The sequence below is a fragment of the Penicillium arizonense genome (assembly GCF_001773325.1).
Source record: "Penicillium arizonense strain CBS 141311 chromosome Unknown PENARI_contig007, whole genome shotgun sequence".
Lineage (NCBI taxonomy): Eukaryota > Fungi > Ascomycota > Eurotiomycetes > Eurotiales > Aspergillaceae > Penicillium > Penicillium arizonense.
This window is the reverse complement of record NW_019173284.1, coordinates 1,071,632-1,083,278: the sequence shown is the minus strand read 5'-3', so window position 1 is coordinate 1,083,278 and position 11,647 is coordinate 1,071,632. Positions and strand designations below refer to the sequence as shown.

At 48.5% G+C, this 11,647-nt stretch overlaps 3 protein-coding genes across 3 annotated transcripts; all 3 read left to right on the top strand.

The window, feature by feature from the left end:
- Positions 1–893: 893 nt before the first annotated feature.
- PENARI_c007G07174 (uncharacterized protein) lies at positions 894–1,918 on the top strand (the record flags this gene model as incomplete). Its single annotated transcript, XM_022631018.1, has 2 exons — positions 894–1,318; positions 1,411–1,918. The coding sequence occupies 2 exons, from the start codon at positions 894–896 to the stop codon at positions 1,916–1,918; spliced, it is 933 nt and encodes a 310-aa protein (XP_022489310.1).
- A 796-nt stretch (positions 1,919–2,714) lies between these two features.
- On the top strand, positions 2,715–5,132 carry PENARI_c007G05323 (uncharacterized protein; the record flags this gene model as incomplete). The annotated part of the gene is made up of 1 exon (XM_022630937.1): positions 2,715–5,132. The coding sequence occupies one exon, from the start codon at positions 2,715–2,717 to the stop codon at positions 5,130–5,132; it is 2,418 nt and encodes an 805-aa protein (XP_022489223.1).
- Positions 5,133–9,103: 3,971 nt separating this feature from the next.
- PENARI_c007G06640 (NAD(P)-dependent alcohol dehydrogenase) lies at positions 9,104–10,114 on the top strand (the record flags this gene model as incomplete). Its single annotated transcript, XM_022630993.1, has 1 exon — positions 9,104–10,114. The coding sequence occupies one exon, from the start codon at positions 9,104–9,106 to the stop codon at positions 10,112–10,114; it is 1,011 nt and encodes a 336-aa protein (XP_022489308.1).
- Between the last annotated feature and the right edge of the window lie 1,533 nt (positions 10,115–11,647).

The window sequence follows — 11,647 nt, the reverse complement described above, 5'->3', positions numbered from 1 at the left end:
ATATCTTGCCTAAAACATGAAGCTGAGAAAGCGATTGACTCAGACCAAGAGCAAACGGAATGCCTAAGATGTCTTACGTCTACGACAAATAAGTACATTTTGCCTGTAATACGTGTTCAGACGTAGTCATCCAGGCTACCGCTAATCTCTATCGACTCGGCTATCTTGTATTTACATGCCTCTTTGTCCTAGCTAAACCTGTGTCAACAGTATTTGAGCAAGAAACGGTCTGGCGGGTAGCTCATACGTTTCTGCGACTGTTTTGAATTGGGATGTCGATGCCCACGGTGTAATGCAGATAGGATGCTTGAGATCTACCCAATCAGACAGGTGAGCATCCTCCTCTTATTTGTGGTTGGTAGAACAACACTGAACGGGCTCATTCGCCATGGAGGGCTTCACTGAAGAACAATCACTGCGGGTGAGCTTGACCAGTAACTGCTTTAGTCTATCCATGTCGGGTCCTAACGGGGAATGGCACTGAAGGATAGGAGTGTTTAGAGCTTCTCGGTTAGGGATCGGAGGAGTCCTTTCCCAGCTCAAGGGCACCAATGCCGGGGCGGCAGCAGGGCCGGAGCACCGATCCTAGGAACAGATTGTCATGTTCTTTTCCTTCCGGCTATTAGATCAAGAATCGAGGTACACGAACCCAGAACGCGAATGTCTGGCAGTGGTGAAATGTCTTGCCGGGGTCCGATGGATGGTTATGGGCAGCCCACACCCTATCATGATATACTCCGATCATAGCGCCTTGAAAACCATTCTCTCGAAAGGGTCTGAAGGGAACACTCGAATGATCCAAAAATGGGAGAGTCGACTTAGCGAGTACGACTTCATCATACCATAGACCTAACACGGATCCGATGATTGGTCTTGCTGACGGACTGAGCCGAATGCCCACCCGATTGACAACAATATCAACTGCTGAGGATCATATTCCTGACAGTCAGGCTCATGAAACGCGGGATCCAATTGTGGAAGAATTCCAAGAGCAAGGGTCTCCAATTCCCTTGCTGAGTCATGGATGGGACGGTGCAGATCCCTCGCACCACTACCGAAAATCGCCAATGTACCGAGGAGTTGTGGAAACCCTGAGGGAAGAAGCCTCTGCCTTAAACGAGATGCCTCGCGCTCTTCGAATGACCGCACGGAGGAAGGCGGATCGGATGAGGATCCATCCCCATAAGCCCGGTCTCCTGCTTTATCGTGAGAAAAACGGAGTGTGGACGCCCTGTCTGGTCGAAAGTGAGATCGAAGCCGCACTTTCTGGGTTCCACGACGATCATGGGCATTTCTCTGCCGCTTTTGACCCTGAATCGTATGCTTGGGCAAGTGTACTGGCCAAGGAGGGCGGGTTGACATGAAGACATGGGCCGAGTCTTGTGACACTTGCCAACGATTTGCTCGAAGAAATCCAGCTGGGCCTCACCGGCGAATCCAGGAATTCGAACCAATGAACATGATCGGTATGGACTTCTTGGGTCCGATCCAGCCTACGTGTGAAACGGGAGCCAGGTATATCCTCGTGGTCATCGATTATTTCTCCCGATTTGTCTGGACTGCAACTTGCTCCCGAGCCAACGATGATCTCGTGGCATCCACTTTGAAGAAGGCGTGTTATGCAAAACCGCGAAGCATCCGTCGATGGAGCCAGGTGCTTCGAGAGGCTTCACCTTCTATGAACACTAGGCTAGTTCGCGTCCACGGATATACGCCGGCAGAGCTGTTGCTTGGGTTTAATCCCCGAACAAGACTATACGACACTGGCATTATTTATCTGGCTACTCTCGAGGAATGGCAATCCTCGGATCCGGCGCCCGAGCACCTTCTACGCCTATATAATATGTATCGTGGTGAGCGCCGACAGGCTGGATCCGAAGCAGTGGCTTTGGCGAACGCCTTGGCCCTGGAGAAATAAAATCAGAAGTCAAATGCTCACCGGGATAAGTTCAATGACGGTGACCTAGTATTGGTCCAAGACTTCGGAACTGTGGGAAAGATGCAACCTAAATGGCTGGGACCGAGATTTCTGATTCGCTTAAACCCCGGTGGCCTGACGGGTCAGGTCCGGAGGTTGTACGGGGAAACGTCGTCGAAATACCATCTTGATCACCTTCGACTGTACCACAAACGCAATGCCGATGACCGACATTTCGATCTTCAACTCCCGATCAACAGGGATCCCGAAATCCAATCTCCCACACCTGTGTACTATGTAACGAGGAACGCTATGTCCAAGGCCTTGCTCCTCGGACAACGGAGTTTTGACCTTCGGTGGTCATGATTCCTAAGAAAAGGCTCATGGGCGGGCCGAGAAGACCTTCGGTATCTTCCTCTTGACTGAGGAGGATGGTGGGAAATGCCAGGCTACAACCTGCAAATCGATGGACTCGAAGGGAGAAACAAGGACCAAGAAACTACATGCGATAAAAGCAGCGAATGGGGAGGCTCGTTGCTGGGTATATCTGTTAAATGAGATTGGGGATTCACGTCCCTGGAAGTGAAATCGGTCCTTATTATTTTCAGGCTTATTCAATTTTCTCTTTGTTTAATTTTTTCTTTCTATCTCTCGCTCTCTTCCCCACGTACTCTCCTTTGTATCCCTCCACCACGTCTCACCTGTTTAAAACTTCTTTCTTTTCTCTTTCTTACCACGCATCGAGGAAACCCGTCCTTCATCACTCACTTGCTGAATCTAACCCCACGCGAGCAAGATGGGTTCTAAGAGAAGAAGATCCGTCAGCACGGGAGGATCTCGCAAGAAGCCAAAAGCCGCGGAACTCCCCAGGGCTCCTACTCCTCAAGGGACACTTAACCCAAGCCCTTCTTCGGGACCCCAGGTCGAGTCGGGTTCCCCTACCGTGCCGATTCATCCCGTTGGTCCTCAAGACCGATCCATTTTCTTCATAAGTGGTCGAAAGGGCGAGCAAGCCCAACAAACCATGGACGACATTCTCGAAACCCAGCGAGACTCGCCCTCCGCTCCTACCCCGCAATACGACTCGCGAACTAGGAGAGCCCATCAAAATCGGGAAGGACTTCAAGCGCCACCGATGAACGTGAAGACTCGCCTACAAGTTCAAAAGGAGCTCGAGGCTGCGCAAGCTGAAGCGAGGGCCGAAAGAGAGCGTGCTACGGCCGCTGCCGAAACAGAAAGTTCTTCGAACTGGAAACCAGGCCGTCGAGCTATCGATGACCTTCTCGATCCCTTGCCCCTTACTCCGGCGGAAATGGAGGCCCAAGCTGAGTACCGGGTACTCCATCCCTCGGCCAACATTTTACCTCGATCTATTTTCGGCATGCATCCCTTTGGTCCAAACCAAGACGGATTGCCTGTGGGAACGCTCCGAACCGACGACATTTATGCTGATCCAGACTGCTCTGCCGAAGAGAAAATGACGTATCGTCGAGTGGTGTGTGTGAACCTGGATAACAGTGCAACTGTTCGTTGGGGCGCGACGGACTACAACATTCATGGGATGCCCCCACCAAGAGGTTCCGTCGGAGATGAAACAAAGAAGAAGTCCAAGAAAGTGGAAGTCACGAACAAGGTCGATTTCTTCGAAGAATATGAATGGGAGTTTCGCACGTGGACCCTTCACAACAAGCTCTTGTGGGCCCGCAAAGAGAAAATCTACAACTGGATGGATTCTATTTGGCATATGGAATGGGCAACAGGATGGGGATCCGCTAAAGAAATGACGAACGACAATGGGCAACGAGAACAGTGGATCCGAAGAAGTGCGAGGATCAGGAATGACAGCTACACAATTCCTTTCTTCACGGATGAACAAATGGGAGACGACCCAGACAAGAAGAGGCTGAAGTTGATCGACCGGATGGATGGAGCCCAATTCAAGTTTCTACCGGACATTGCAGAGTCAAACAAGAGGGCCTTACAGAACAAGACTTTCGGATCATGGACTCACCTTCAGGAAAGAGCCTTCCACTTCAAGAGGACTGCGGAGTACATGCAAGCTATCTGCAGCGAGTTCGACCTTCGTTATGGCTCGACAAGTTTCAATCTTCGGACGGTGCAGTCATACACTCGAGCAGGAGGCGATCCTAAGAAAAGTCTCCAAAAGCTGGTTTCCCCGAATCTACTCCAGGAACCCCGAACCCAACAAATCCTAGGCGTCCTCAGCAACCCGATCAAGCTAGAAGGAAACAATGTTGCAATGAGCTTTACCCGGAAAGACGAAATGGCGAAACAAAAGATTCTGACCAACCTAGAGACAGCTCAACTCCCACGTTCGGATGCCGAGAACGACATTCGTTGGAGAGATAGAAATCGACTATCTCGCGTGCTAGGTCCCGCTGTCGGACGAGTTGTCCTAAGATCAGGGTACTTGCCTACAACAAAAGAAGAGGACCAGGAAGGCGACGAAACATCTATGCAACAGGACTCGGAAGACAATGGTCATGAAGGCGAAGTCTCTAATCATTCCGAAGAAGAAGCCCAGAGCGAAGAGCGTGTTATCCTACTCTCTGACACCGAAGAAGGCCCGGTCTCGACTGATGAGGAAGATAGTTCAGAGTATGAGCCCCATCCTGCGTTTGAAGAACTGCGAATCTCTCCCATCCGTGGTTTCGATCCAGCAAATGTCACTCCGGAAACTTCGGACTGGCTTGCGTACCATGAAGTCAAGGGTATCGGTCTCCAGGAATACGAATGGTTGCGAGCTCAAGGAGTCACAGCCCAAGTCGCCGCCTTCCGGCTGGACAGCAACCAAGCAGGACGGGAAATTACCGAACTGAACCGTGAAGAGAGCATTCGCCAACACAACCAAGTCCATGCGATTCTCGAAAACGACAAAGATGCTTCCTCACCCGGTCGTCGTGACACCATTCGCGAAGGGAAGAAGCCAGCCAAACCAACATCACCCACATTGAGCCACCGCAAGGCCGAGACCTCCAAATCCGCAAAGGGCATCAACCCCAACACGGTCGAAACTCCTAAACCTCCGCCTTCGGCCGGACACTCTGCACTGGAAACGTCACCTTCGGACCCTCACCTAGAATCCTCTCAAATCGGTAGCATTCTAGGATCGCTCATAGATCGCCAAGATCAGCAAGACATGGCGATTCGTTCCATCAAGGACCTTCTTGAGGGCCATTTCAGGAACTCCTAGATTGAGAAAAACGACTTTCAACCCGGCCCTTCTCTCGGTGTTTGCTTGGGCGGGTCGGCCATGTCTGAAAGGGGGTCCGAAGAAAGGGGGTCACGTGGACAGCTCAAGGGTCCTTTGTTTTGTATTCTTAACTTCTGTGAACTCTCTATGAGCATTAATCCATCCATTGTTTCCCTGCTTCATCATTTCATCAAGAGTAACCCTTGAATCATCAGTTCAGTCGCCCAGGAAGACAATCCCGAGGACTGAGTCGAGTGGATAGGAAGGGGACAAGGGATCGGAGGTCAGGTGACCAGCCATCCGGCCTTTTCATCTCTCGACAGGCCTGACTACTTTTCCCCCGTCACCTAGTAATTATATAATCCTTGCTTACCGAGCTGCGAAATGCTATCCGGGGAATTGGGTTAAGCGACTTCAGGGAGTATACTCGAATGCGGGAGTGATGTCATTTGCGTTGTGCGGGAGGAGCGAAGAAGTAGTTTCCTTATAGAATAAAAGAACGCTTAAGCAGGAACATTGTATTGTAGCGAACTTGTAGATATCATCATTCTGATCTTTACCTGACGTTAGTATCTATGCTCGTCATGGCTAGCCGCACTCTGAAAAGAAAATGGACCGAGATCATGGATAGCCAATCAGCGTTCCAGGTCCCTTCAAACAGTCCCAAGGCTGCCCTACATTCGACGTTAGCCCCACCCACCGAAAGACAAGGCACCGAACATACACCCAGGAAGGACGTTCATGGCAAGGACTTGAACACAGAAGAAACCATGGATCTAGCGATGCCATCGATGTCCAATATCGAACAAGACCCCGTGTATGAATCAGATTCCGAGGAAGAAGATGGCCAGAAAGTTGTGGAACGTCGTTGGCCGCGGAGCAATCTGAAGCTGGAGAAGCACGGCTTTCGTCCAGTCTGGACATCGTGGGATGGGTACCCTGGTGAAGTTCCTGATGATATCGGAGAGTACCTGGACGACGATGGGAAGTGCAGTAAGTTCGATCTTGGCTTAGCGTTGCAGGAATCCAACTAATCTATATAGAACCCGCCCAGCTCATCGGTCCCCTTCGGAGTATTGCATGGCTTGCTGGCCTAGATGAGTTAGTTGAGGCCATCGATCATCCAGCCTTTGTTATCCAAGACCAGATCGAGCTTGTTCCGTATTGGGGTGCAGGAATCGAGTACCCGGTCTATCGTCACATCGACGAGGGGCAGATTCCACCTCGAATTTCGGACTTGCTTGACTATTATCAAACCAAAAGTACTCCCATGGCCAAAGCCAGCACGCCGCCGGCTGTTAAGACCACATCTACATCCAATCGCCTGGTCGACCTCTACGCCACAAGTCGTTTGACTCCTTCCTCCACCGTGAAGTGCTTTAAAGTTTCATGGGACAAGAATCCTGTTAGACTATGCAACAAGATCCGACAACTAGCTAGCCCGGGTCTAGACTCAGCTAGGTTGTGGTTCCGCGGACTGACTCTCGAGGCCTTGGAATCGACACTCGCGTTCTTCATTCCAGTTCGTAGCAAGCAGAACCACGACAACGAGTTTGGTCCTGGCTTCTATACAACGGATAGCTTGGAGTATTCGTGTGTATATGCGGGAACCGCAGGCGCAATCATGGTTTTTCGCGATCCCGATCTCCATACCACTCAAGTTTGGCATCCAAGTCTCGAGGAATGGTCTTCCTGGGTAGCTCGGTGGTTAAAACTACCTCTTGCTACTGCGAATGTGACAGTACCTCCACAGTACCTTACTGCCGATTTTATCAAGGGTGCAATTCGAGGAAAATCAGCTTCCCCCAGAGTTCTTCCTAGACAGTCAGAGGATGAACAGTTGGTCGCAGTAAGCTATCACGGCTGTGAAGTTCTGTCTAAGAGTTTGATTATGATTATTTTTGTTGAAAGGGAATAGCTAGCGCTCCCAGGTCCATTCATTGTTTCATTCTTAGCTATTCATTCTCATGCAATGTAAACCAATAAGCCCTGTGCATAATCCAAACTTTGCTCGCCATGAAAGATGATCCTTTCGCTTAGTTCGCGGCGAAAATGTCCATCTACTCTTTGTTGTAGTCGCGGCATTCTTGAGAGGGTAACAGCTAATATTGCCAGTAACAGAAAAGGCCGTTCTTTTGCTAGCAAGGTTACTGAGGCATCTTCAGGGACTCCTATAAAGGGGAAGTATGCTCTTCGATGTCGGAATTGCGATATCAGCTTTTCTGCTTTAGCCCATGGTAATATTTCTATCTAGGAATACACAGTGCGATGGCTTTGCCAATGCCTTTGGAGGCTCCGGCGACGACTATAACGAGGTCTGTGATGGACATCTTGGCTGAAAGGCCGAATGCAGGCGAATGTCAAGGAGCAGTGATAGTGCGAGAGCATGCCGTAGGTTTCAGGAAATAATTTCCGTTTTATATTCTCCTTGCGGACATTACTCTTTAGCAGTGCGCCCGAGTCACTGCATTTATTGGTGTGAGGATAAACATCGAGGACTAACAATATCTCCCCGCCCCGCGCATCTAACAGTGGCACCACGGGCTGCAGGCAGACCGAACGGCCGATGGACCGAGTCATTCACCGTCGGCTGGTTTTGCATCCTACCGATCGACATGTAATCTAGCCAAGTAGGATACCCCGCAAATTTAAAGATATGGCTAGGCTGAGGAGTGCAGCTTGCCAAGCGAATTTCAGTTTGCGTCCGACTAAGCAGAGCCAGAATCCGCTTAAACCCGTCCAAAACCCGATATTACATGGTCGGAACAAATTGGGCCAGAAAAAATGAAGGACCGTTGCGCTTTTTCTTCACTGCGGTTCGGTCTCCGATGTGCCAAACACACGGGCTCTAATACCACTATGTCAGTAGCGGCTACTACTGCTGCGACGCAGAACCAGCTGCGATCAATATAAATACAGTCCTTCACGCAACCAGTAGACGTGGACGGCCTTTCAACGCCTGGCCTGTTTTGATTCCATTTCACTTTACTTTCCAATTGCCTGCAGCAGACAGAAATGATGTTCGAAAATTTGCCGATGTATCAATCACACTGCGTCCCCTTGGTCAGGACTTGCGAGGGAAAACTGTAATCGTGATGCACAGCCCCCTTTTACTTGCGTTTCTATGGTAACAGTAAGCCCACTGGAATTTTAATATTGGGAGCGCGGTAGATATGTAAATGGGAGTATGAATTGATTACAAAGAAGCGCGAAGCCGACCTTGCCCCACATGGCCGGCGCGTAAATCTCCCGAGTTATATTCAATTGGATCGCCGAACCCTACAACGATCAACATCTACGTCTCACACATTTCCCAGCACGGTCATCGGACGTTGGGCGATGAGACCAAAGGCGTAATTTACCTTTCGAGCTAGGAGACGAAAAGTTCGTCAATGAAGTTTACCTTTCCGCATATTGGGAGTTTATCCGAAAATCCCTCTTAATACAGATACTATTGTCTTTCGCACTGAACACGCGCGAGCGCGCTGCTGCCCTAAAAAGATGAAAAGATGAGGTAGGAAAGTGCAAAGTCAAATTTCTTGAGGTTTGATTGAACATTCAAAGTAAGTTAATTAAGATAAGACTAACTTAGTTTTTTAAATTATGTATTTTTGTAAACTCAATACAACTGGCACCTCTACATCTCGCGGATTTTCCGCCTCTTTGGCATTCTGGTTCTTATAAATCTGCTTATAAATATAGGCATCTTATTCTAGCGAATTCTATGTACAGACCACATCACCAAACCGCGGAACAGCCGGTTCATCATACCTCCTATTGTATGAGATGACCAATCTCGGGATCGGCGAGGTGCGCTCGCCCCGACGTTCAGAGCGGTGCTAAGTTACCGTGGGTATATATGTCGCGACGATGGATCTGAGAAAATACCAGGTAAGGCAACCAAACCACCGCGTTCTGGATTTCCTATCTTGCTTCTATTGCACTCTTTTCGAAATCCTTCGTAACCCACAATGGCGACAATGAAAGCATGGCAATTTCGGTCTTTAGGTGGCCCAGTCGAGAAGAACCTTTTCCTGCCCGATTCAGGAATTCCTAAACCGAAAACCACAGCGAACGAGGTACTTGTTGAGGTCTACAGCACGGCGCTCAATCCCATTGACTACAAGATTCTTGAACTTGGTCTCCTTACAAAGATGATATTCCGGTCACCTGTTACGCCTGGCTTGGACGTCTGTGGTCGTGTTGTTGAGATCGGTAGTCAGGTGGATTCCTTTCGCATTGGCGATATCGTATACGGCTCATGCAATGGGGTTTTTGGGCATGGAGCTCTTGCCCAATTTGTCCCTATCTCTAAAGATGCACTTGCTTTGGTACCGGATGGGTTCAAAGCCGACGACATGGTCTCCATCGCTACCGTTGGGATGACAACATACCAAGGCTTAAAACCACATGTTAAAGCAGGCGACAAAGTATTCATCAATGGTGGATCTGGAGGCACCGGTGTGGTGTCGATACAAATTGCGAAGGCGCTTGGATGTCACGTCACGACGTCTTGCTCCGCAGCCAATGTAGGACTGTGCAAGAGTCTAGGCGCGGATGAGGTTTTGGACTACCAATCGGCCGGAATAATCGAGCAATTAAATGGAAAGGGGCAAATTTTCGATCTGATCCTCGACAATGTAGGATCCCCGTCCAACTTGTACAGAGTGTCTCACGCATTTATTGTACCGGGCGGCAAGTTTATCCAAGTCGGTATGGGAATGAGTCTGAGCGCCATGAAACAGCTTATCGGCAATTTGATGCTCCCTGGCTTTCTTGGAGGCGGAAAAAGAAAGTACCTATTTGTCATGGCAAAGGCTAATAGCGCCGACTTCGACCAGCTCGCGGCGTGGATGAAAGAAGGAAAGATACATGCCGTCATTGACTCGACTTTCGACTTCAATGCCACGCCGAAAGCGTTTGAGAGGCTGAAAATGGGTAGAGCGAGAGGCAAGGTCGTGGTCCACGTGAAGGAGTCGTGAGGCAATTTGTGACGGATCTGACTTCAGAACTATTGGTTATCGAACCGGGGGAATCGATGTTACATCTTTTTTTGGCTTTTGTACCTGGAACTGGGCATTCTGTGCGTTTCTGATATGATTGTAATCAACAAACGAAGTACGACATGATACAGCTCTGACCACCTGTAAAATTCAATGCACTTCCTCAAATACTTGTCTGGCTTTGCAGCAACGCGATTACTGCTGTGGTCTGGGAGTATCCTTTTACTATTGTAGATTCTTTCTGTAATAACCTACTTTCTAAGTATCGATCTAGATTTTTCATGGATCGCCCTTCGAAGTGATGGGGTACTCTACCCCAGAAAACAAACTGTTGTGATATGCGGCAGTTGCTGCTCATGAACGAAGCCGCAACCTCAGAAATAAACTCCTGCGCTATCTACATGAAGTCCAAGTTGATTTCATACTGTATATATAGCCACTTGTATACCTTAAGAAATCAGAACAATCCAAGATTCCTTTAATTTAAAACACGGAGGGCATCTACAATCCTTATAGATTTTCCTTCTGGCTGTGTAAGTGTCTGTCGACATGAATGTTTGCGAGGGAACCATTGTTGTAATACCGTAATATCGTGTAGAGCCTGTCCAAATTTTTGATGCAAACAGAACAGACAAAGAATTCTAACAGTCTGGCAGAATCCATACGTCCACTCTCTCGCATTTTGATCTACTCCTTACATGCAACCTTCAGCTATACTCGATTGACGTCTCTTAGGAAGCTGCAGTGGCGTCATAGAGAACCACGCTCAGTAGGCTAACCAGATCCCATTGGGCACTGGATCGAGAACGTGAAGAATATCGCCGCCTCCAGGTGCAATAATACCACTAAGTCACTAAAATTCTGACAGTATTATCCGGCGCAACAAATGGATTTTCAAAGCGGATAGCCATGTGCTAGAACAAGGAGTCATGATAAGATCTCTAGCGCTCCTTATAGGGTAATCCGATACTATACTAACATCGGTCAACCTTGGTAGAGAATCGAAGAATTGCCGACAGGAGACACACATATTATGCTCTCTAATACATGGGGGTTCAAATATTCTTACCCACTCCACTTTTTTCGGGTCCCCTCTCAAAATATATATATCACTTACACAGTATATAGCACCACCATTTTATAGTCTATAATAATATAATTAAATTTCAGGGTTGCTTAACAATAGTACTTTGGAAAATTCACTTAATATTTTGTGTAATACCCCTTAGCCTTCCGCACTGCCTTCAAACGTCTTCCTATGCTCAATATTAGCGCATCTATCTATCTTTGCCTGATCTAATACCTTCTAAGCTTCCACTAGGCATTTTTAAAAATAAATCTAGTCTGCCTCCGATCTTCCTTGGCTAATAAGCTCTAGAAATATCGCAAAAAGCTTTAATCTTAACCAACGCTAGACCCGTTTAATTCGGGTTAAATCGGGTAAGTGCGCGGGGTAGTCTTCGACGTATACTCTGTGAGTTTAAACCACTCTTACGTGTCCACGGCGCATAG